Source organism: Dermacentor variabilis, chromosome 7 (assembly GCF_050947875.1).
Source record: "Dermacentor variabilis isolate Ectoservices chromosome 7, ASM5094787v1, whole genome shotgun sequence".
Lineage (NCBI taxonomy): Eukaryota > Metazoa > Arthropoda > Arachnida > Ixodida > Ixodidae > Dermacentor > Dermacentor variabilis.
Window position 1 is genome coordinate 26,784,854 of NC_134574.1, and position 27,265 is coordinate 26,812,118.

Sequence of the window (27,265 nt, forward strand, 5' to 3'; positions counted from 1 at the left end):
ACGCCAGTGGTGTCGGCCTCAGTGCTGTTCTCGCACAACAAAAGCCTGGGTTCGCAGAGTATGTCGTCGCATACGCCAGCAGAACGCTCACCAAGGCTGAGTCAAACTATAGTGTCACCGAGAAAGAATGCTTGGCAATAGTCTGGGCGCTTGCCAAATTCCGCCCTTACTTATATGGCCGCACGTTTGATGTAGTTACGGACCATCATGCATTATGTTGGTTGTCTTAGTTGAAGGATCCGTCAGGTCGCCTTGCCCGCTGGGCTCTTCGACTTCAAGAGTTTGACATCCGCGTTATATATCGTTCCGGATGCAAGCATGCCGATGCTGATGCACTGTCGCGGTCACCACTATCCACTGAAACTGCGTCCATATCCATTATAGACCACCCATTGTCAGCTCTTGACATCGCCACCATCTCCTCTGAACAGCGCCACGATCCTTGGATCGCTTCTCTTCTTGACGTTTTATCCGAGGCACCCACCCTTTCGACCACTTGAACACTGCGACGCCAAGCTTCGCACTTCAGCATCCGTGATGGCCTCTTGTACCGGCGCAACTACTCACCAGATAGTAGGAAGTGGCTCCTAGTTATCCCCAGAACGCTGCGCTCTACAATCTGCGCGTCCTTTCACTCGGACCCACAGTGTGTTCACGGCGGTGTCTTCAAGACCTATGAACGCTTACGCAAAAGGTACTACTGGCGCAGAATGTTTCGCTTTGTCCGCGAGTTCATTCGCGGCTGCCACGAGTGTCAGTGACGAAAGAAACCACCGCATCCTGCCGCAGGTTCATTACAGCCCCTTCCGTGCCCAGACCGCCCATTCGACCGCGTTGGAATTGACCTTTATAGACCTTTACCTTTGACCGCGGTGGGAAACCGATAGGCTATCATTGCTGTCGACCACCTTACATGATATGCCGAAACCGCTGCTCTTCCCACGGCGACAGCACAGAATGTTGCCTCTTTCATCCTCCAGCATTTTGATCTTCAACACGGTCCTCCTCGCGAACTCCTCAGTGACCGTGGCCGCGTATTTCTCTCTGATGTAATCCAAGCACTTCTCCACCAGTGCAACATTGTACATCGGATGTGTACTGCCTACCACCCTCAGACGAACGGTCTCACTGAGCGGTTTAATCGGACACTGGGCGACATGCTTGCGACACATGTTGCATCTGATCAGTCAAACTGGGACCTGGTTCTTCCATTTGCGACATAAGCGTACAACACCGCTACGCAAGTCACAACCGGGTATTCACCCTTCTTCCTTCTGTATGGTCACCAGCCGACGCACACTATCAACACGTTGCTGCCATACGCATCAGATGCCTCAGAGTGTACGCCCGTGTCGGAAGCCGCCCGTTACGCTGAAGATTGCCAACAACTAGCCAAGCGCTTTACTACAGCCGACCAACAACGTCAGAAAAACGCCCGCGATGATGACCACTCTCCTGCCACAACATTCGCTCCTGGAGCACTTGTGTGGCTGCTTGTACCACCCTGCGCCCCTGGCTTGTCGTCCAAACTTCTCCCAAATTATCATGGTCCCTACCGCGTCGTCGAGCGTACTTCGCCCGTAAACTACGTCATTGAACCTCTCACGCTGCATGGCGACCGTCGTCGACGTGGACATGATGTTGTTCACGTAGACTGCCTCAAGCCGTACTTCGACCCTCTTGTCCCCACCTGTTAGATCACCAGGATGGCTCCACCTTTCTCGACAGGGGCAATTGTAATGAAGAAAGGAAGATAATGACATCCCGATCATCATCAAGAGCGGAGGGCACGAGATCAGTGCTCGAACACCACCATCTTGTTCTCCCGACCTACTGTTCAGAGCTACCGCCTGTCTGTTGGACTCGTCCAATAAACCTCCTTACAATAATAATAATAATAATAATAATAATAATAATAATAATAATAATAATAATAATAATAATTAGCATGTTCTATGTCCACTGTAGGACGAAGAAACCCTGCTATTTCCAATTATCCCACCTGCGCCAACTGATTCCAACTAGTGCCCGCGAATTTCCTAATTTCATAGCTCCACCTAGTCTTCTGCCATTCTCGACTGCGTTTCCCTTCTCTTGGTATCCATTCCATAACCCTAATGGTCCAACAGTTATCTAACCGGCGCATTACATGACCTGCCCAGCTCCATTTTTTTCTCTTGATGTCAATTAGAATATCCTCCATACCCGTTTGATCTCTGATCCAAACCGCTCTCTTTTTGTCCCTTAACATTATGCCTAGCAATCTTCATTCCATCGCTCTTTGCACGGTCCTTAACTTGTTCTCATGCTTCTTTATCTGTCTCCAAGTCTCTGCCCCATATGTCAGCACTGGTAAAATGCACCGATTGTACACCTTACTTTTCAGTGCTAATGGTAAGCTTCCAGTCAGGAGCTGACAATGTCTGCCGTATACGATCCCACCCATTTTTATTCTTCTATGAATTTCCTTCTCATGATCAGGGTTCCCTGTGATTAGTTGACCTAGGTGAACGTACTCCTTCACAGACTCTAGAGGCTGACTGGTGATCCTGAACTCTTGTTCCTTTGCCCGGCTACTCATCATTATCTTTGTCTTCTGCATATTAATCTTCAACCCCACTCTTACACTCTCTTTGTTAAGGTCCTCAATCATTTGTTGTAACTCGTGTGCATTGCTGCTGAATAGAACAATCTCATCGGCAAACCGAAGGTTGCTGAGATATTCGCTGTGAATCCTTACTCCTAAGCCTTCCCAGTTTGATTAGCTTGAATACTTCTTCCAAGCCTGCAGGGAATAGCATTGAACAGATTGTGTCTCCCTGTCTGACCGCTTTCTTTATAGGTATCTTCCTGCTTGTGTAGAATTAAGGTAGCTGCAGAAATGAAACTCTGTAGATATTTTCCAAAGTATTTATGTAAGCGTTCTGTGCTCTTTGATTACATAATGCCTCTATGAGTGCTGGTATCTCTGCTGAATCAAATGCCTTTTCGTAATCTATGAAAGCCACATAGAGAGGCTTATTGTACTCTGCGGATTTCTCGATTACCTGATTGATGACATGGATGTAATCCATTGTAGAGTATCCCTTCCTGAATCCAACCTGTTCCCTTGGTTGACTAAAGTCCATTGTTGCCCTCATTCTATTGGAGATAATTTTGGTAAATATTTTATATAATACTGGGAGTAAGCTAATGGGCCTATAATTTTTCAATTCTTTAATAACGTCTCCCTTTTTGTGGATTAGTATAATGTTTCTTCAGTCTTTCTCACATTATAGTTTCAAATATCACTTATTTTCACCTTGTTGATCAGTTTTGGAGAGCTCAGCAAATTCTATCTTATCTCTTGAGCTGGACCCTTTCAGTCTTTGTCGGTTCTTTATTAGGTCCTTTGTTACTTGGGAGAGCTTGCCTACTGTTTGCCTTGGTGCCTTGCCTCCCACTTCAACTGCTGTCTCTGAAGCCAGCTTTGTTACAGTTTCATTCATTACCTCTATGTCATCATCATCATCTCTCTGTTCTAAGGCTGCATATTTATTTGCAAGTACCAGCCTAAATTTGTCTGCTTTTACCCTTACTGCTTCTAAGTTGGCCTGTTTTTTCTTGAACAATTTTATTCTTTCCCTGTTCAAATTGAGGTTAATCCTAGCCCTCACTAACCTATGATCACTGCACTTTACCCTACCTATCACTTCTACAACCTGCACTATGCTGGGATCGGCCAAAAGTATGAAATCAATTTTGTTTCTTGTTTCACCATAAGAGTTTTTCCAGAATACGCTTATTGTTCCAACGCTTCCTGAAGCAGGTGTTCATTATTTGCAGCTTGTTCCTTTCCACAAATTCTACCGACAACTCTCCTCGAGTGTTCCTAGAATCCACGCCGTGGTTCCCGATTGATTGTTCACCAGCCTGCTTTTCCCCCGACTTTTGCATTGAAGTCACCCATGACTACAGTATACAGTCGCCGACCGTTTATTCGGACCTCACGGGGACTGCGGAAATGTCCGAATAAACAGGTGTCCAAAAAAGCAGATAAAGAAAAAAAAAAGAAAAAAATGCTTTATTTCCGCACACTTATTTGGGCTCGGCAGTAGGCTTGAAGAAATCGTGAACGTGCCGTTGCACGCTGTTCTGTTTACGCGCAATCAGATGAGCTTGAATCTCAAAGAGGGTCGTACGGTCACTATAGGTGGCTGAAAGCACAGTCACTGCTTGTACACACTCCGCATGCGACGGCAGTGTAGCACGTGGTGCGTCATCTTCCAACTCGGGAGTCATCGTCCGGCGGTGCAGCAGAAACCTGACAAATGATCTTGCCGTCGTGGAGTTCTGTGCATGTCAGTACAGCGGTGTCAGCACCTGTGAAACTGTCAAATGAGACGGTGTCCGGAATCGCAATGCAACCACTGCGCAGGTCTCCGCAGAACATTTTCGGCATCAGTAGGGAGCACATCGGAAGGCGACAAATCCTAGGCCTCCCGGCGCCCACTTGCCGGCATGCCCCAGCGCAGTCTTCGCGGCCACTGTCGGCGCCATTAGACACTTGACGCGATGTTCACGTGTGCCACGTTGGATCACCGCAACCTCGACACAGCACACAAAGCAAACGCCACCACGCCATCACCAGTCACACAAACTAATAACATGGCCTACTCGCAGTGTCGGGCACGAAGAAACAGACAAATCAGCTGCTGCATTATCTTGACATGGCTTACTAAGTTGAGACCAGAACTGCTGTAGCAACTCTATCGAACCAGGTAGAAACAATGACGATGAGTGGGGATTTCCAGTAGCGCCACTTCGTGGGGCAGCAAGGAGGCTCCGGTCAAAACAAAAATGGCGTTCAGCATGTTGAACCATGCACTGGTCAGAGTCGGTGCATGGTGCTCTCGATCGAGTTGGCTCAAAGAGTGTCCGAAAAATCAGTTGGCGACTGTACTGAGACTGCACTTTTCTCATCGCTAACTCAGCATTTTCATAAAACTGATCTACTTCTTTATCATCATGACTGGATGTTGGAGCATAGGCTTGTACTACCTTTAATCTATACCTCTTATTAAGTTGGTTTATGACTACAGCTACCCTCTCAATAATGCTGTAGAATTCGGCAATGTTGGCCGCTATGTCCTTATGAATTAGAAATCCTACCACTTATCGCTTCTTATCTGGGAGACCTTTATAGCAGAGGACACGTCCCTTTTATTCAGAAATGTATAAGCCTCACCAATTCTTCTAATCTCACTAAGGCCGATGATATCCCAATGTCTGATAGTTCCTCAAAGAGTCCTTCAAAGCTAGCCTCCATCGAGAGGGTTTGGGTGTTAAACGTTGCAAGGGTCAGTTTCCATTGGCGGCCTGTCCATACCCAGAGATTCTTAGCACCCTCTGCTGCGTTCTGCCGCCGTGGTCAGGTGCTCCGCAGCTGCTGGGGACTGAGGGCCATTGGGTAATTGAGTGGGTCATTTGGGAGGGAGTGGCCGAATACTGCACCAGGGAGGCCAATTCCGTTTCTGGTTAGGGAGTGTCTTGTTGAAGCTTAGTGGGCCTTCCTAATTTGGTTGCACCTGGATTAGTATAGCCCCACTCGCTCTTGGCATCTTTTGCCGGTGACAGGCATCACTCCAATCCTGCAGATGTTGTGCACTGGAGTAGGTGAATTTCAAGCTCACCATCGTCAAAAAAAAAAAAAAAAAACCTTAAAGAGGGATTTGAACTTCCGACTATGGCAACCGAGCATTTGACATAGCGTAGTTATATAATTACATAGGCGGTCAGGTTACCTTATCGCCAACAAGTACAGAACAGAGGGGCTAAACTTCTTACATGCCTAAAAACTTCTTTGATTTATCTGCGATGGAAGTGTGATGGGTAACTCAATATAGAATGATTTCTAAACGGTTCTGGCCTTGTAGCAACTGTTGACGTTACATTATTTATTTCTTATTGTTTGCATGCTACTGCATACCTTCTCATCACTTTTTCTCTTCCTTTAGCACTGCAATTTTTTTCCCTGGGTGGGGGGGGGAGGAAGCTCTCCTTGGAAAGGCAGCGCGAGGCATATGGGTAGAGTCAGTTGAAGTCCATTTAGTATATCTCAAATGCCTGAAAACATACTTGAATTATCCGCGGTATACAAATTTTGATGGTCGCGGCAGGCGCCACGGCATAGTATTTCTCAATGGTTCTAACATCGTGGTATCGGAGTCTCCCGCATGCAAGTGGCCATGAACGCGGCTAGCTAAATGATATATTTTTGGCGGAATTGAACAGCACTCAAAAGTAGTGTGAAAAAAGAAAAGGAAAATTAGAAAATGAAAAAGCTTTCTGCGCTTACCGCGAATTCACTAGTCGCGCCTGGAGAGAGGTACATCAAAGATTTCACAGTCTCGGCTCCCTGTCTCATGCATCGGAGAAGTCTTTCCGAACGAGACGGAACTTGTACTGGTGCACCACGCAAGGCTGAGACGTCAGGTGTGAGGAGGGTGCATTTACTGAGACTTTCTTTCAAAGGCAAATTCTCAGTGGCGAGGCAGGCCGCCAGACATTAGTGCTGAGCCACGTGTAAATAGATGATCTTGGAAGCGACCTTGCTTTATGGTTGGAAAATGCTTATACGACGCCTCCTTTAAGCTACCATGTAAGCTTCTGCTGGGGTCAGTTAGACATTGTTTGTACACTTTGCGCGGGAAACCTATTGATGTCCCGTTTGCCGCCGAACTTGCAATACATGCAATTTAGCAGTACAGGATACATGCTCGTGACCTACAGAAGTACACAAAAAGGGGGGCATCTCAGTAGGCACATATCGCCAGCGCATTTCGGAGATTTCTGCAACCCATTTCGTAAATCTTACGTGCCTAAAAGCTTCTTTAATGTCTCTGTGATAGATGTGTTTTACTGAACGCGATGTACTCTATATAGAACGATTTCTAAACAATTCTGGCCTCGTAGTTCCGTAATCGCACATGCGCAGATGGTCGTGAACTCGGCTAGGCAAACCCTGCAGGCGTACCGATGACCATTCACAGTTGCGAATACATGCTTTTCATCTACAGGAGTACAAACGGAAATCCGCAAAAACGAATATAAGTGCAAATGTAGAAGAAATAACGACGCAAACTACGGCGTTCTTTTTTTCGATGACAATCTGCATATGAACTTTGCAACTGTTGACGTTACATTATTTACTTATTATTGTTTGTGTGCTATTGCAAACCTTATCATCACTTTTTATCTTCCGTTCGCGCTGCAAAGTAGCATTATGTGCCAGATCTTATGGAAAAGTTTTCAAAAGATCAATTCCTGTCATTCACTAAACAGGGTACCAGTGACTTCAATATGATTCAAGGAATCCAATTAGAATAAAGTCTTTTCTCTGCCCACCCTAGGAACAGAGTTGTGAAGCTTTGAAGAAGGTTTCAAGAAAAGTGCTCTTCCAAATGTAAACTATGAAGCCTTGCAACTTTTGTTCTAGGGTAGACAGAGCAAAGAGATCAGTGGATTGCTTGAATCATTCCGAAGCCACCGATACTCTGCTTAACAAAATTTGAAAAACTGATCTTTCGATCTGTGCCTCAGATAACACGCATGCCACATTTATTTCCATGTAACAGGACTGATGGCACTCGCTTCATGAATGCAGATGGGCTTGCATAAATAGTTATAATAAGGATATAAAAGTAGATACACTGGAAAGGATATGTATTCCAATCCAGCGCTTAGGCAGTAGTCTGCATCGAAGGAATTGTCGCTTGACTCGCTTGTAGAAGAGCAACCAATGCTCAGGACCATAGCATAATCGAGTTGTGTGAGTGCATGCAAGAAAACCCAATAGTTGTACACCCGTCAGAAAAACCAAACTAGTTAGAAGCTTGTAGTCACCATTCGTTCTGTCGCCATCGATGGGCGATCAGTTCTTGCGAGTCTTAAGTAAAGAAACAAAGGCATGGCAGCATCGTTCGTGTATGGTGGCATCGTTTGTAATACCAGCCCCTGCCTGTAAACAGATTTAATCGCACCCCAGGAGCAATAAATTAGCGAGCATATAACGGGGACCCTTTGTGAGATTAGAAACCAGACATCAGTTCTTGCGAGCACAACACACAGAAACTGCCTGCGAGATGAAACCAAGGCTAACTGCCGCACGCCTGCGCACGTGCAGATGCACGAGCGCTTGCCAATGCACCGGTGTAAACAAGCTGTGGAATTAAATCTAAGAGACTGCGGAGCAAAAAAAAAAAAAAATTCTTCTATCCGCACAGGGGGGCGCAGCACTTGCTGGGCAACAGAGAGTTGAAAAATTGTTGCATTCTTTAAACATACAGATGGCGTTGTAAATATACAGCGTCAACCACGGACTTGTTTGCAGTGCTGCATATTTACGTCTTTAACACTCAGAGGGTTAAACGATGACAATGACGGAGAGGCCGTGTTGCCGAGGAACACTGATTGTTCACATTCATTGCAAGTCTTAGTGTTGTTTGAAACTTCAAATTAAAATCTTTGTAAGTTGTCAGGCACACATCCCCATTTGAATTTCAAGCCTGCTAATGTGTTACTTAGACAGAAATTGAATTTGTTGCACTTTGGAAAAAAAAAAAAAACCTCCAGCTCGCAATTGTTTGGAAACGGCCGAAACTCCCGGTGCTTTAGTCGGGGAGCCGAGTACTCCCTTGGTCCGTGCCTCAACTGACACATTGGTTGCAGGTGCACCAGCGTTCGGCGGAGCGGCTTCTGCAGCTTTGCTGCATCAACGGCGGTGCCTTTGTCAAGGTAGGCCAGCACGTGGGCGCCCTGGACTACCTACTGCCGGAGGAGTACGTCCGCACCCTGAGGGTGCTGCACAGCAAGGCACCAGCCTCTCCACTCCACAGCATCCTCCAGGTGCTCCGCGAGGACCTCGGGCAAGACGTGAGGGCACCGTCTTCTCACTCGTGCACATTTCGTGCAAGGGGGTTGGGCAGGTCATGTAATGCGGCAAGCAGGTAATGGGTGGTATACTAGAGTGGCTAATGCCATTAGTCAAGTTGTGGCCAGCTGATAGAGTGGTGAAACGTGTTACCAGGGCAATAGGACAAGAAGTAAAGAGTTCGGCACAGATCTGGAGGCTGGGTCGCAGGGAAGACCGTCCCTCTGTAGAAGACACCCAACTCTTTTTCTAAGATAAGTCGGAAATTATTGTAATTTGCCATTAAGCTGTGAGATATTGCTGTTTAGTTCAACTTGTTAATAACAAAATTACATCTGCGACGAAAACTATTTCGTTATATTTGATAATGAATATACGCAGTCATTATAACAACCTAAAAGCAACCAAAGAGGTGAATAAGGGTGCTCGAACAGTCTCTCAACAGTTTCAGAGAAGGGTTATCATTCAGGTTGCTTAAATATATTGGCTTGGCAAAGCACTGCCAGAACAGATCTTATGACAGAATGGAAACTGGGAACCCCCCTATGATAATGCCGTGCAGGCGATGTAGGTGTACCGAATAAATACAAGCTCTGTCCCAATAGTTGGTGCAGTATGTTTAAAAAAAAAATAATAATTTTGCAACCTTTAAGATACATCAATGTGGTCACCTTCAAATTACTCCCGGTTAGACACAATACACTGGTTCCACCTCTTCTATTGCTAGAGGCACCCTTGTAAATCCTCTTCTGTTAACTGCTTCAGCATCAATGTCACTTCCTTTTGAGTGGTCATCATATCCCTGATGTGCCGTTCCCAGAGCACCAGTTTGCATTTGGGAAACAAAAATAAAAAGTCCCAGGACGCTAAATCTGGTGAGTAGGGAGGGCTCTCGAGCACAGTGATGGAATTGCATGCCAAGAACTCATGCACTATCAATGCAGAGTTTGCAGGGGCATTATTGTTGTGCGGAACCCAGTGCTCTTCTTTAGGGATATTTGGTCTCACGTGGCACGTATGATCTTTCAGTACTTCAGGACCTCCATGTAGAAAGCTGCATTGACACTTTGACCATCGGGTACAAATTTATGGTGCACAATTTCATGGCAGTCAACAAACACAATCAACAGGACTGCTTTTTGCTTTGTTCATCTGCAATTTTTTTGGCCTCAGCTCATCTTTCTTTTTTCCACACCTTGGTCTGCAACTTCAGCTTGATGTTGCTGGTGACAACCCGTTATAAGAATTTATCACTGTAATCTGAAGTTTTCCAATTACAGTGGAACCCAGCTGTATTGAATTCGCAAAAAGACGCCTATCAGTTCGATATAGAGCATAAGCCGGCGAAAGAATTGGATATCATTAAAGCACGACGTACCATTTATAAAATCACTTTATTGATGAAACTAGCTTAGTTTCCCATGAAATAGTCCTGTATTTTCTTTTGCCTGGGCAATTTCGCTTCCTGCAATGCACGCACTTCTCCACATTGTCTACGGGGTCGGAGCGGCTGAGGCCACAACCTTCCGCATTCACGCAGAAGCACTGGACTAGTGCGAGTATACCAATCACCTCAGAGGATATGGTCAAAGGACCGTCGTTGCTTTCCTCATTGTGCCCACTTTCACTTGTGCTCGGTACGCTGTCGGCAATGTAGTCTTTGTTTTGGGCCCTCCCGTGGTCTCGACACCATCATCTGTGCTCACAAACTCGTCGACCATTGATTCATCAACAGCTTTCGAAAATTCTGACAGCTCGCTCCAAACTTCGGCAACACAGGCAACGGCTTCGTTGCATTCATCAGAATTAACAGTCATCACCGAGCACGCGGAAGCCAGCATGTCTGAAGCAATTTCGGATGAACCACTTGTACACGGCCATGTGTACGCGTTGGGCGCCATGGGCACTGGGTTGCGAGTTTGGCCACTTTAGCCGTAATCTCCGCCTTATTCTTCAAGAATGTGCTGAGAGTGCTCCTCGGAATCATGCACACTGAGAGGACATACGACTTCTCACCATGTTCGACCCGATTTGTGATTTCAAGCTTCACGACAAAAGGCGAATTCTGACGCATCCTCATGGCAACATTGCGGGAGAAGGCCTACAAGGCGCAAACACAATGAACCAGAAAAGCAGCGAGCCAACTCGCACTTGCGCCATCTTGCACGACAAGGGCACAAAAGCCTCGGATTGGCTGTCTTAGCAAGCGCTGCCGGCGGGCCAGGATCATTTTTTGCAGGGAAGTGTTGATGGCTCACATGAGGCAGCGCTGTCATGCTAGGGAAAGTGGTTGGATGGAGCCGTGCCACTGGGTTTACCCGCCACCGTGAGGGAAAGTCAACTTCTGGGGGCACTTTTCCGCCGCTTGAAGTTCGATATATCGAGAGTCGCTGCTATTTTTGTTCGATGTAAGCGTAACTTTTGCTGTGTATAGTCATTGAAACTATACTGTGTTCCGAAATTGTTCGATATGTAGAATAATTCGATGTAAACGGGTTCGATATAGTCGGGTGCGACTGTAGTGCAACATTTTTTTCGTCACACTTTTGCTCCGGAGTTGGTTGTTTTGGCACCACCGTGATGCAAACCTTCTTTATTTCTACATTTTCAGTCAAAATCCAGTGAACGAAATACATTCCCAAACCAAGTGCATCAATACCATTTTAGCAGTCATTCGGTGGTCACATAGCACAACACAGCACATGAAATCAAGGCTTTCATTTTTCGCACGCAGTAAAGGGGTGTTCTGATCTTGCAGTCCTTGAGGTCTTTACGATCTTCTCAAAAAGCGATGGACCCACTTGAGCCCACATTTTTCCTTTAGGGTATCCTTTACATGCAACATTTGATGAACTTGTACATCATCCTTGCTCACTGTCATGAAAAATATTGATATTTTCTTTCATTTCGTTGTGAACCTCTATTTCAACAGACTACAAATGGGTCGCTCAAGAAGCTGATGCTTGAAATACTGCCTTGTCAAACAGTAGTCAACTGTGTCCTTCCGAGTGGAGAGAGAGAGAAAGTGGTGCAGCTACACCCTCTTCTACTTTTTTTCCGACTTTTCGCATAACTTTTGCAAGATACCTGGCTGACAGGGAGGGGCTTACCTCAACATCGGCATAAATTATTGGTAGTAGTAGAGCCAGTTGCAACTGGCTGACTTCCTCGACCATTGATCCATCACGAGGTGACTGAAGCAATTGAAAGAACCTGGGTGAGCTGTTTGGTGATTTGCTTGCGACATGGCAAGAGTAAGAAAAGATTACATGTTACCCGGTGGATTATCCCCACTTGGAGTTCTCAAAGTAGGTCTTGTGTGCTATGCTATTGTGGCTTGGGGCATATTCGTAGTCACAGTTGAAAAAGCTAGCCAATGTGTGAGATGATCATGTGGCGGTGTTCTGGATGCTCAATGGAGACATGCTTTGCCAGTGAGGCTTGCATGCTGGGAGGAGGTGTGAAGATTTGCAACGTGTCAGAGGACTCCTTGGAACGCTCACAAAGTGCAGTGGTGTTAAGCTGTACAAGCTCTCTGAACTTATGCATTTTTGGAGTGGACTCTGTATGCATTTGGCATAGTTAATTTTCAGTGCCTTGTTGAAGATGGGTGAGGGTTCTTCAACAAGCAAGTGCTCTCACAGCCATGTTAGAGGACTGTACAATGAGCATATGCTTAAGGGGGGACACGGGTCTTTGCGGCGAAAAAATCGCGAAAAAATCGATTTTTTGAAAATGAAATTTTCGAATTCTACAGCTAATATTCCTTTAATTCACCAAGTTTCAAATCTCAGGGAAGAGTATTTCCTCCGCAATATCAAGTTATAACATCACTGTGAGCTGAATTCCGCGCAAAAACAGCCCTTTTTATCGCGGCGCGTAGCTCTTTTTCTATGCGCGCGATCGCGGCCATCTTGGTCTCGTTGGAAAGAGGAGCCTTCCTTCTTTAATTTCCCGCCAAAAGTGACTCCGTCGGTACGCCAGTGACGTTGAAATCCGGGGAAGAAAAAAAGCCGGAACGCGCGATCCGATTCTTTGACTAGCGCACGTGACCAAAAACGCGTGCTGTGGTTGGCTACGCGAGGTTCCCATCGTCTGCTCCACTCCGCAGGCGACGCGACGGCGCGTCTCGTAGGTTTGTTGGCACACGCCCAACGATGTCCAGTCCACCGGGGAAGTTCACCACGAGGCACAAGTTCGGCAAAAGGAAGCGATCAGCTTATAACTTTCAAAAGCGCTCCATTGCTTCTCAAAGCATCGAGAGTAGCTCGCCGCCAACCGCAAATGATGCCGAAGCCGCGGACGATGCCGAAGTAGGCCTAGCCAGCTCACAAATGAGTGAAATCGTTACGGATAGCGGCCGCGTTCGGCGTGACACTGCAATGTTGCAGCGTGCGGATTTTTCGCAGAGGGAAATGAATGCTCAAAAAGTTCTTGCGTCAACGCCAGCAACAAAGCGGGTGTTGGATTTGCTCACTCGCGCCGACGGCGCTGCAGCCGCGCCAGTCGACGCCGAGGCAGGCTTCGCTATCCTCAGTAGGACTCCTTGAAGGCACTGATGTCGTTTGTCAAGTGCAAGGTGTGCGGCGGCAGCGTCGCAGGAGGCAAAAGCGAACGGTAATCTGGCCTCGCCATAAAGATCGTTATCACATGCGCGTGTTGGGGCGATATCGCGTCGGCGTGAAACTCGACCCGCTTGAACGACAACCTTGCCGCGCGCGCGATGCAAGCCACCGGGAATCGGCGAAAGGTGCCAAACGATGTTTTTGGCGCATTTGGGTGGCCGTGGTCAGGGCAACTACTTTCCTGGTGGCTTTTAGCCACTTTCACTACAAAATAATGCAAAATTATTTCTGTACTTTTGATTAAAAGTGAATGTATTCCTTTTTTCTCGTTTTCTCGAAACACCGACTTTTGACTTGTTGCTGATTTGCCGCGGCGATATCTCTGCCTTCAAAGCAGATAGAGCCATAATTTTTGTTGTGGCTTGTAGCTGAGGGTGCAAAGTACACAATGGTAGGGTCAGATTTTGGAATTTATGCTTTAAAAATTTTCAATTCTGCTTTAGATCAGAGAGTGGGGTAGCCACAATTCGAACAGTAAAGATTGAATTGCTATAAAATTGCTAATATTTGATGTATCAAAATAGTATTCCTACCATTGTGTTCCTTATGTTTTCTAGTACCAAGGCATGTGCCAATATGAATTTTGTAGCGCATTTTTTTTTCCTATTGTTTGTGCAAATTATGAACAATGAATTTCATTTATCTTCAGAACTAAATGGCCTATTGGAAAAATACTTACATATTTGAAATCAGCACAAATGTCTTAACAAGAATGGAAAGTTTCATGAATATTGATGGAAAACATCATGAACATTATTTGAAGAGCAGTGTCCCCCCTTAAGTAGCAGCTGGTCCTTCAAATCACCAGAGTCACACTGGTTTGCCATGTCTTCTAAGGTGACTATGGTATCTAGGTGACTGAACTTAATTAATTGAATGCTTCAGCAATGAGATTTGGACTTCTGTGAGCCGGACTTCTTTATTAGATGCCAGGAGCTGGGGATGAGGTGTGTGAATAGTTGGAATACTATATGAATACAAACTGAATAGCGAATGTTCGACTAATTTGATGTGGTAGTAAATTGCTATATACAGCACAGTCATCTGGAATGGTGGATTCTCCAGAAAGCAAGTTACTTATTCCACAAGTAAAAAAAATTTCCCATACTGTGCCGCAAGCTATTGACATGTGTACCTGTTAATCTTTATTGGGCAACCACGCTTCACCACCTAACAAATGTTATCACACAGCGCAGGATGCGCCTGCATGTATTGGAAGTTTCTCGTAAGTTATTGATGGTTCTATTCGCTGTCTGTTGTCACCAAACCTTGTGTAATCTGATTTCATCGCACGATGCGAATTGTGTAGAACTTTGTAGAAGACACGAGGGTCCCAGCGATTACTCTGGAACATTCGAAGACTGATGTATAAAAGCCGACATGCTTGACCCACTGACCAGGTTTCGACGACCGCCGGTCATGTTCGCCACTATTGCTCTTTTGAATGTAACTTGCTTTTGTGGGCACAAGTTTGGCCAAGAAAACGCTAGTTTCGTCATTCACCATTTTGCTTTTTTCACTGTCACTACCAGGTGACACTATCTTCCACTTTCTCTGAAAGTGCAGAGACGGGTCTACCAATGATTCCCGCCTCAGCGTGGTTGTAGCTGTGCATATACGGATAAGCATTGAAAATGCACGGAAGTGTGGTGGCGGGCTCGGCAAAGAGTACAACCACTGAAAGGCGTGCAACCACTATATTGTTGCGTGTAAGAGCACAGCCCTACCAAACTACGAACGTCCTTGGTAGACTTCGGAACAGGAAAATTCGTAACGGCGGGAATTTTGTCCGGGTCGGGTCGCACGCCTCTGGTGTCCACGAGGTGTCCAAGGACGGCGATTTGGCGGCGAGCGAAGTGACATTTTGATGAGTTCAACTGGAGACCGGCGCGGCGGAACACGTCAAGAATCGCTGAAAGACGATCTGGATGCGTGTCGAATGTGGGCGAATAAACAATGACGTCGTCCAGATAGCACAAACAGGTGGACCACTTGAACCCCTGAAGTGAAGAGTCCATCATTCGTTCGAAGGTGGCGGGCGCATTACAGAGACCGAAAGGCATCACCTTGAACTGATAAAGGCCGTCAGGGGTAACAAATACAGTCTTCTCTCGGTCCATATCGTCGATGGTTATTTGCCAGTGGCCGGACTGTAAGTCGATAGAAGAAAAATAGGTGGCACCGTACAGGCAGTCTAGAGCGTCATCAATACGTGGCAAAGGGTACACGTCCTTTTTTGTGATTTTGTTCAGGTGGCGATAATCTACGCAAAAGTGCCATGTTCCATCCTTCTTTTTGACAAGTACGACGGGAGACGCCCAGGGACTGCAGGAAGGCTCAATAATGTCCTTTGCAAGCGTCTTTTTGACTTCCTGTTGGATAACAGCTCGTTCCGACGCAGAAACACGATATTGACGTTGGTAAATAGGATTCACATCGCCAGTATTTATGCGATGGGTCACGATGGACGTTTGACCTATGGGTCGATTGTCAAAGTCAAAAATGTCGCGATAGCCTTCAAGAACGCTGCAAAGAGCTTCAGCTTGAGCCGGTGTAAGGTCAGAGGAAACCATCTTCTCAATGTCGATGTCAGTACCGTGCGATGATGTTACGGTATCGGCTGAGCTGTAACGATCTTCCACTGTGAATGGCTCGACCTCATCATCCTGCAAAGCGCTAATTATAGCCAAGGAGATCCCCTGAGGCAGAACTTGCGCGGTTAGCGCGAAATTGACAAGGGGAAGGCAGGTGCGGTTGCCAGTAATTTTCAGCACAGTGTGCGGCACAGTAACACCATGTGTAAGCATAACGGCCGAAATTGGTGCAGCCACGTAATTGCCGTCAGGTACAGCTGGTGAGGACAACAAGTTGACGTGTGTCACAGAGTGAGGCGGTAGGCGAATAAAATCCATGTAGCTCAAATGGCTTGGAGGTGGGTCCACAGGGTCGGCAAGAAGAGGCAAGTCAAGGCGAAGTGAGCCGGCCGAACAGTCAATTACGGTAGAATGATTGGCAAGGAAATCCAGACCGAGAATGATTTCGTGAGGGCAATGCTCGATGACGGTGAAGAGAACGATGGTGTGTCTCTCAGCAGTGGTGAGTCGGGCAGAACACATGCCAACAATAGCGACAGTCCCTCCGTCGGCGACTTGTACAACCCGGTTCGGGGCAGGCGTCAGAACTTTCTTGAGCCGACGGTGAAGAGCAGCATTCGTAATGGACACATGCGCCCCGGTGTCAATCAACGCTCACACAGGAACATTGTCGACGAGAACGTCCAAAAGATTCTTGTTCGTGGGTAAGGTGAAGCGAGGATTTCGTGCCAATGTCGTCATTGCAGCTTCACCTCCAGAAGCCGGACTGTCTAGTTTTCCGGTCGGGGGTGCAGAGAGTAGGTCGTAGAAGGAGCACGGCGTGACGGGGGCGAGCGAGATTAGCGGTGGGAGGGAGAAGGCGAGTGGGAGTAGCGGGGTCGTGTCAAAGATGTCGCAGGGTCAGATGATGGGGCAGGCATAGCAGGAGCGAAGGAAAAGGACGCCCTAGAGGGGCGAGGGTGGTAATCAGGAGAATAGCGCGTTGGAGAAGTCCAGCGGCTACGGCAGTGGCGAGCAACACGTCCAATGCGTCGGCAGTTAAAACAGATCGGCTTGTCATCCACGGTTTGCCATTTGGAGGGGTTGCGCTGTCCATAAAAGGAGTAAGAAGAGCGGGGTGGGGACGGCCGTGGAAAAAGAGATTCTGAGCGTACAGAACGAATGGATTGCAGGCCGACGTTGGACAACTCTTGACGGACGACGGCCTGGATCAAGGAGATTGTCACCGGAGAATGATCAGGTAACAGAAATTAAGAGGCTGCCGGTTGTGCCGCTTCGACCTCACGACGAATGATGCGGGTCAAGTTGTCACATCGCAATGGCTGGTGGAAGAGGTCGTCTACAGGATTACGTAGCGGCTGTGTTGGGAAGTCGCGTGATGTGCTGGGATACCCGGCGGCTTTTAGCATGCTCGAGACGGTGAAACGGTGACGGGAAACGGTGACGTAGATCGGGGCTGCAGGCGGAGACGCTTGCGTAGATGAAGTGCCGCCAGCAGGAGCCGAAGTTGCATTGTCGCCGTTGCGACCACTGCGAAGCTCCATGACGGGTACGGGGAACGTCCACCTCCACCAAATTAATGTTACGTGTAGCTGAAGCTGAATGCTATTTACAATTTATTTACAAGGAAGCTAACAGAGGCCAAAATGGCGACGCTATATCAAGCCGGCACACACGTCGTCTTCTTTCTCCTCAGTGCAGCCACACTGTGGCGGCTGTTCTGTAGCTATATCTTGGCTAACCCTGTCACGATAAGTATCTTCAACTATCTGCTCAGCAGTGCCTGTGGCATAGTGCGTAGCGCCGTTGTAAGTTGAGGTGTGTGAATTTTGAACATCACCGAATAAAATCGAGTAGTGAACGTTAGAATAATTTGATTTGAGTATCTTATAACTACTATTTGATTTCTGGAATATTCAGTATATTCACAGTAGGGACCCGCACAGTACCACATGTCACAAGCACCACTGAGCCCCTCCTGCTCGATGCCACCGAAGCGAGTGTTCCGTTTTGTTTTTGGTGCAACATGAGCGCCGAAGGTGACGCGGACAGGCTGCCCTGCCTGACACAGTAGTGGACTTCGTCACTCTGGGTGCTCCCCCAATGTCGGCCTGATGCAGGGATCGTGCACACAGTGGCCGAACGCCACAATTCGCAGAACAGCACTGCGTTGGCCGGGGCAGCCTTTATAGGTACAAGGTTCGTCCAGGTTGACAGGACCAATCAAACTTATAATGCGGCATGGGAAGAGGGAACGGCAATAGAAGCAATATAAAGTGTATAGATTGGGCCAATTAGCCGCCTATAGGCACGCAGACTGAAGTTCACGCTGCTTCAGCAGCCATCAATCTAACCCACACGTACCAGCGGCAACCATACTAGTGGCAACCATTTTGCGGTGGCTTGGTCCATTAGGCCTGATTGGTATTTCTGCATTTGGTGCCATTGACTAAAGTTACAGTTTGGTGCCTAATCTATGCAGATCTGTACGACACTTGGAATGGCGGTCTCCTGTTACCAATGTAATTTGCATACGCACCAGCTTTTCTTTTTCTTTTTTTTTTCTTTTTTTACGCGCAAGCATAATCAGAATCTACAAAATTATGTTCGAAGCCATGAAGGAAACAAGAAGCCAAAGAAGGAAGGCGCCTGGAGGCAGAGAAGAGAATCACTACGTTTGCGCCCTTTCCGTTTACGCTTCAACATGCTTCAACGGTGCTCGCGGTGCATGTTCACAGTGCCTCTTCTTTGCATGTGTAGCACTTCCACATTCCCTGTGGCACACCAGGCATTGCACCATCGAGATCAACGGGCATGACCGTGTTTGCGCCCTTTCCATTTGTCTTTTAACACCGCAGTGCTCGCTATGCACGTCACGGTGTCCATACGCTTGCGCATAACCCATGTTCACGAAGTGAAACGTCGCTGTCACTATCTTTTGTTTTTGTATCTTCAAGCAACTCATCAGAAGACTAGCTTTTCATTTACAGGGCAGGCGCGGAAGTGTCATCACTTGGTTGCATGTATTGGTGTGGATGGCAAATAAAGAAGGCGGGAGTGTCGTGTGAACTTGCTGTGACCCTGCAGGTTTTATAATCTTTGACATCTGGCAAATCATGGCGAACCTGACAATGAAACGAAACGTACGGTGCCTGCTCTTTACTGTCGGCGCTGGCTAATAGAGTCACATTATCAGCAGTCCTTTCCTCTGTCATGCGTATTGGCTCATCGCAGCTGCGGTAAAGTTGGGATAGCCATGCATTTTGGAGAAAATATGGCAAGCAAAACTTTCTATGGAATAAATAAACGATTGCCACAAAACACCAGTCTACTATTAAAGGGACACTAAAGGCAAATACTAAGTCGATACCATTCCAGAAACTTTGCAACGCTTGTTTCGTGCCAAGAAAAGACTTAGTTTACAAGAAAATTCACATCTGAAAGTCCCAATACCTTTTTCAAAATTCAAATCTCCCGCCACCCAACCGAGGAATAGTTATGTGTACGCCATCACTGCCCTTTGCTGCCATCGGCGAGTAAAACAGTGTCTGACAGACGGTGGTTTGGTTTTTTGCACAAAATTCAAACACGCGGCCATGGAGAAGCCAAGCCAAGGCAGAGTGGCAGATTCACTGCTGCAGCTGCTTTTGGTCAAGTGGTGTAGACTGTTCAAGCGTCCCGCAACATCACATGAAACTGGAATTCTCTGCTACTTATTTATTTATTTATTTGAAATACTTTCAAGGCCTGTAGGCGCTACAGAAAGGAGTGGTACATATACATAGAAAAAAAAATGCAGATGAATAAAACATTTGTTAGATGGCATGGAGAACAGCAGTCTTGAACCCCAATGAGTCTATAATAGTAGCGACCGATGCGGGGAGGTGGTTCCAGTCATTGCAGGTGCGAGGTAAAAAAGAGTAATAGTACGCGTTCGTGCGACAAGATGGCACGAAAACTTTATGAAGGTGATCGTTGCGGGATGAAAAGTGTAGGAAGGACGAGTAACAAGTTTTGCTTTTAATACCGGGTTGTGGTAAATCTTGTGAAAAAGGCAGAGGCGACAGTATGCATGACGTACTGAAAGTTCCGGTATGTTAAGGGTTTGCTTCATGAGTGTTACGCTAGCATGACGAGAGTAATTAGATAGAATAAAGCGGCACGCGCGGTTCTGAATGGCTTCGAAGGAGAGGGTTAGTGATATTTGAGGGGGATCCCAGATGGCCGAGGCATACTCTAATTTTGATCGAACGAGTGTTTTGTAAAGCGTCAGTTTTAAAGATGCAGGAACGGCGTAAAAGTTTCTGCGTAGGTAGCCTAGCGTGCGATTAGCGTTAGAAGTTATAAATTCAACATGCTTGTGCCATGATAGATCGTGAGTTATGTAAAGGCTGAGATACTTGTAAAAATTAACTTGACTGAGAGGAGCGCTATTCAGAAAGTACATGCGTGTGTCAGTATTGTTAGAGCGGCGTGATATGCGCATATATTTACATTTATTTACGTTTAGTTTCATGTTCCACGCATTGCACCATTTAGATAAATTGTTAAGGTCTTCTTGTAGTTTAGTGGAATCGGCGGAGTCACTAATCCTATGATATATTACGCAGTCATCAGCAAATAGGTTAATTGAAGACGATTTCACGCAATCAGGGAGATCGTTAATATAAGTTAGAAAGAGCAGAGGCCCGAGGACGGATCCCTGCGGGACCCCTGATGTAACTGATGAAAAAGCAGAGGAAGCGTTATTGGCAGTTACGTACTGAGTTCGATTGTAAAGGAAGTCCTTAATCCAGGCTAATACTAAAGGATCAATGTTAAGCTGATCGAGTTTAAGGTTTAGTAGATCGTGTGTTACGGTATCAAAGGCCTTAGCATAGTCCAAGAAAATACAGTCAACGTCAAAGTTATTGTCAGGTGCAGCAAAAAGATAATTAGTAAAGCAAGCTAGTTGGGTTTCGCACGAGTACATTTTTCTGAAGCCATGTTGACAGGAATGAAAAAATGAATTGGTTTCCAAAAATTCAACAAGATGAGAGTAAATGATGTGTTCCAAAAGTTTGCATGAGATGCTTGCCAATGAAATGGGACGGTAGTTCTCGGGGACATGCGCATTGCCTGACTTTGGGACTGGAACCACCTTTCCTTTCTTCCAGTAACGCGGCAGCGAAGAATACTGCAACGACTGAGCGAAAATTTTAGAAAGAATAACAAATGAAAACACCTCAGTGCATTTCAATATTTTTTAATTAATACCATCAGGCCCACTGGCAGACGAAATCTGCAGATTATTGATTAGCCGGCTAATACCAACCGAATCTATTATTATGGGATCCATCACAGGGAAGTTTGAACTTGGTGCACTCGGTAAATCGACGATGATATTGGCATTAAGGAAAGAGACAAACGCCTCATTCAAAACGCTGCAACATTGATTAGATGGAACACTGGTGCCATCAGGGTAAGTTAAGAGTACAATGTTTGTTTTAGTGCCATTAACAACACTCCAAAACTTGCGCGGACTCGTTTGAAGAAACGAGGGCAGTGTAACATTCAAGAAGGTAGTTTTAGCGTTACTAGACATTTGGATGTACTCAGTTTCCACTTGACGGTACGTTGACCAATGAGCGGGGAAATTTGATTGCTTAGCCCGGCGGAATAACCGTTTCTTTTTGTTGCGCAGGCGTTTAAGAGAGTTGTTGAACCATGGTGATCTAGTGTTTGAGGGTATCTTTCGTTGAGGTATATAACTGTCAATTAAAGATAGTAGTTTATTTTTGAAAAGTTGCCAGTTATCCTCAACTGAGCGTTCATCAAAACCGGGGATGTAAGCGGCTGTGAATGATTCCATTTCTGCCGTGATAGAAGCTGTATCGGCGTGCTTGTAATCGCGAACAACCTTAAAGCTCTTTTTAATAGAAACATGGGCACGCAAAGTGAAATGAATAATCAAGTGGTCACTTAAACCAGGGATATATGTAAGTTTGGAAACCAGATCAGGTGTAAAAACAAGATCAAGGATATTAGCGGAAACTGCAGTAGTACGAGTAGGTTCATCAACAAGTTGTGCGAGGTTGAAATCCGAACAAACACCAAGAAACTGTGCGTATTCCGAAGAATTTTTTTTGATAGCGGCGGTACCACTGTGCCATGATATGTTTGGAAGGTTGAAATCTCCTAACAGAAAAAAAGGCAACGTGGGGTATCGCGTAACTATATTATTTAAGACGTCATGAAGTTCATCACAGAAAGAACGGGGTGCAGTTGGGGGTCTGTAACACACGCATAAAATGCAATCCCTATTGTCAATGGTAATACGCATGCACACCACTTCTAAAGCTGACACGACTGGGACACTTGAGGAAGGAAACTCTTCATTAACAGCGATCAAGACACCCCCACCGATACGAACATCGCGGTCATATCGATAAATAGCGTATTTTTTTTCACAGTCAAAGATTTCACTGCTTTGAACTTTTGCAGAAAGCCATGTTTCGGATAGAATAACAATATCAGCGGAACATGAATCAATATGAGCCGAGAGTGCTGCTCGCTTGTTGAGCACACTACGTACATTGGTAAAAAGAAGAGACACATCATTTGCATGGCGGGAAGATAGCTACGCAGACGAATTGCCAGTATTGTTTAAAGGTGGGTTGCGATTACCATGTGACTCACGAGGGGAGTCAACTTCACAAACGTTATCTGTGGATGCGCAGTAGATGTAGCGCTTTTTGTTGATGATAAGTTTGTTAAAGCGCAGTGAAAAAGGTTGACCGCTAGATTTCCCATATTCAATTAATTTTTTTCGTGACAAGCGTGTTGATCTGCAGAAGTCTTCGCCTACAGAGATGCCAGCTGTTTTCAGCTTCGCTTTCTGAGAAAGAACAAACTCTTTGGTTTTAAAAGACGCAAACTTGACGATAACTGGGCGTGTCTTTAGTTGCACAAAGGAACCCAGCCTGTGCGCTCTGTCGATCATATTATCGGTAACGTTCAAGCTTAGATGACGCGACAGTAGATCTTTAATACAGTCTTCGGACTGTGCCCACGTCTCGTTAGCATTGTCAGCTATGCCATAAAATAATAAATTGTCCCTTCGAGACCGATCTTCCCATTCGTCGAGCCTTGAGTTGAGTACGGCACCTTTAGTCGTAACAGTTTCATGAACAAGGCGGTTAATTTCAGTTGATGCTGACGCATTTTCAATAGATTCAACAACAGATTCTAATGTTACCAATCTTTCTGTAAGATCTGAAACTTTTTGCGTAAGTGCCCCTTGGTTTTCCTTTAACTCGGCCAAGGATTCCATTGCTTCCGCATGACGCTTGTCAAATTTTGTCGACAAGGCAGTAATGGCGTCAAGCAGTTCCTTGTGCGCTTTGCTAGGGTCAGGCTGGGGAGGACCGGGGTTTTGTTCTACATCACCGCTTAGCATCAGAAGTTTAACGACAAATATACAGTCATTCAAGGTATCACAAACAACACTTGGGCACGGGAAGAGCAAGAGACATCGGTTGCTTGAACGTTTACAATAAAGACATGGGGCTGCACCAACCTGCATATGAAAGCAGAAGGGGATTTTGAGCAACAACATCGTCGCTGCTCTCCCGTGCCCACTGAAGGCAGAAAGCCGATGCAAGTCCTTTAAATCCCGGCGGTAAAATGCTGTCGGTGGCAATGCTGATGCCGTGCTTGACCATGGTGGGGAGGTGGCACCAGTGCAAAGCTCGTACTGGACATAATCACTCGCTGTCGCCGAAGGTATCAAGAGCGGTGATGATAACGGCAACGGCGTCGATGCAGGGGCAGTGGGTCCAAGCGCAGGCGTGGATAGCCATCCGAAGAATAAGGCGATGAACTGCATATGAAAGCAGAAGGGGATTTTGAGCAACAACATCGTCGCTGCTCTCCCGTGCCCACTTTGCAGTTTGTGTGAGTTTCGCGAGTCGGCAAAACCAGCGCAACGTTACGTGATAATGAAACTACTGAAACCCAAAAGCGAGAGCGGTGCAGAGATGAGTGGAAACGAAACCTTTCAACCGCCTGCGTTGTCAAGGATAATGTCAGTGAGTTCTTTTTTTTTTCTAAAAATGAAATGGAACTGGATAAGTAACATTTACTTTTGGCTTATAATGCAATACAATGATGTTTTTATAATGAGTGGTTGAGTCCTAGCAACAGAATTTAAATGAGGAGTGCCCTTTTCATCAGACAGGTACTTGAATATCCCAGTGGACTCTCTAATTGTGTCCTGCATTTACCTCAATTTCTCGATTATTAAGGCTCTCTTCATGATAATATTGACACCTTTGAGATTCTAGCACTTTAGCTTGACGTATCTTTTGCCTTTATTGTCCCTTTAAACTAAAACCCTCATTAGTATTCTGTACAATAGAATGTGACTAATTCATTAGTTTCAGAAGAAACAAAGCACTTGATTCTATTCAAGAGAAATTCTATTTATAATAAAAATATATTTTCGAGGCTTTCATATACTGAAACTTAGCTCTAATCGGTGCTGGCATACTCATTCACTGTTCTCTTTAATAAGTGTAGACAGTACTGTATATCTTGATTTATGTGTACCTGTTTTACTGATAATTTCCTACATTCTTGCTATGCAATGCTAGGAGACTCTCGAGCATGGGCACCACCATATTTTCTTGGCCAGAATTAGCATAAAATTTTGTGAAAATTTTTCAGATTTTCAATGTTCGATTCAATATATTTTTTTGTTTTTTTTTATTAGACTCAGTGTACTATTTGGTGTTCACACACTGCCATTTAATGCGTACTGCACTGCGATAACTAGTGTTGTGCACATCTCTACCAAAAATTTCTATTTCTGCTCGATTTGTGCAGGCGGAGCTTGAATGATAGAGTGGCGGCATTGTAAGGTGTCCAAAATTTTACTCATCCTTATACATTAAGTCTGTGGGGTCAATGGCAATCCTGTGAAGCTTTCCAAATAATTGAGCTTGTGCGAATTATCTATTGTTGACTGTATTAGGTATATTCTGTGAATGATCCGGCCTGGGTCGGTGCCTTAATGCGCACATCCTTCCCATGGCAAGCGGTTACAGTGAGCTGTAAGTCGGTGCAAGCTCTGTCGGTACAAGGTTCATCCACGTTTACATGACTGATCAAAATGATTAACACAAAGCAGATGGAGGGAACTGTGACAAAAGGGGTGCTTATGGAAAATGCAAACGTATGTGCAAAGATCAGGCTGTTTAGCCATGAGAAGGCACACAGTGTCGGGCACATGTGCTCCTACATGCAAATTTGGGCGTTTCGTAGCTTTCTGTCCATACGTGAGCATAAAGGGCCCTTTTTAACAGAAGCACATCATATACATCAGGCATTTATGATTGTGTCTACAAAACATTACAGCGCTGCACACCTAGAAAACTGCTGAAATTTGAAACCAAACACCGCATGCCCTCCCATTCGTGAAAGTTCCACTTCCAGCTAGATAACCAAGGTCACACGCTCAAATGCCGTGACGTAAAACGTACTCCTAGCTACATCACTCACTATGAAATGTGACTTTGGTAAATCCCCCAATGCGGAACACACAACGCTGCCACTGTACATTCTAGAAGTACATATTGCTGAGTAGGCCATAAATATGGTCGCATGGTGCAAACAAGAAAGGATGGGAGGGAACAAGGTTCTTTGAAAAAGCAGGGACACCACGGCACGTGAATTGTTAGAGGTTTTTCATATTAAAGAGCAAGAAGCATCGTGGTGGCGTAGAGGTAGAGCATCTGCCTCGCGCAGAAGAGGACCGTGGTTTGAATCCCGGTGCCACGCAATTTTCCACTGGATTAAAAAAAGAAAAATATGCGCGTTGATAAAATTGTATAAACAGGCCTGGAGTTCGGCCTGATCCCGGTGACCAGAACCAGTAATGCACTCCCTCACCAGAGCAGGATTGGTCACCCTGGTGCAGTACTTGGCCACAACCTTGTATATGAATACAACAATCAAACCCCGGCCCTCAGTCCCCAGCAGCTGCGAAGCTACTGACCATGGCAGCGGTCAGACCTGCAACGCAGCAGAGGTTGCTAAGAATCCTTGGTTCCGGACAGGCCGCCATTGGAATTTGAACCTGGCAACATTTAACGCTAGAATGTTATCTAGTGAGGCGAATCTAGCAGTGCTATTGGAGGAATTAGAGCGAAGTAAATGGGATATAATAGGGCTCAGTAAAGTTAGAAGGACAGAAGAAGCATGTACAGTGCTTTTAGCACTGTAGCACTTTAGCGGGCATGTCCTGTGCTACCGGGGCTTAGTGGAGAGGCAAGAACTAGGAGTCGGATTCCTGATCAATAAGGATATAGCTGGGAGCATACAGGAATTCTATAGCATTAACGGGAGGGTGGCAGGTCTTGTAAAACTTAATAATAAGAGGTACAAATTGAAGGTCGTACAGGTCTACGTGCCTACATCCAGTCATGATAATCAGGAAGTCGAAAGCTTCTTGAAGACGTGGAATCGGCGATGGGTAAAGTAAAAACAAAATACACTATACTGATAAAAAATAATGTACAGCGCGAAGGACAAGGACAGCGATAGACGACATAGACAGCGCTGACTTCCAAAAGTATTTTATTGCGTTTCCACATCGTGTGTATATATACAAGAAAAGGCATACGCAGAAAATGTAAGACAGTCACATAGGGTGTTCTAACAGCAAGTCACTAAACTAAAAGCATGGTCACCTGAAAAAAATATAAAAAATTAAGCATTACGATTTCTATCTGTTTAGATACGTGACTTCACCAGGGGTCAGCGCGATAGAGAGGGCACTAACGCAAATACTACCAAGTTTTCTGATGAAATCAGCTTCCACAATTTCCCGGGTGAGCTGTGAACTGTGTCTCGCTAAAACTTCAGTATCTTCAAAGAATGGCATGCAGCCGCAGTCCCGGCAATGGATGCCCAAGTGGCCTTGTACAGTGCTGCAGACATTGTTACAGTGCTCTCTTAGTCGATCGACTTGCTGTTAGAACGCCCCATGTGACTGTCTTACATTTTCTGCACCATGCCTTTTCTTGTATATATACACTCGATGTGGCAACGCAATAAAATCTTGTTGGAAGTCAGCGCTGTGTATGTCGTCTATC

The 27,265-nt window shown here is 45.8% G+C and overlaps 1 protein-coding gene across 3 annotated transcripts in view; it reads left to right on the forward strand.

Moving 5' to 3' along the window:
* The window catches only part of Adck1 (aarF domain containing kinase 1), a 166,337-nt gene that overhangs the window by 47,197 nt on the left and 91,875 nt on the right, over positions 1-27,265 (forward strand). For all 3 annotated transcript variants that reach the window (XM_075698334.1, XM_075698336.1, XM_075698335.1), the window contains exon 4: positions 8,710-8,913. In XM_075698334.1, the coding sequence (XP_075554449.1) occupies positions 8,710-8,913 (204 nt within the window). The remainder of the gene's footprint in view (positions 1-8,709; positions 8,914-27,265) is intronic.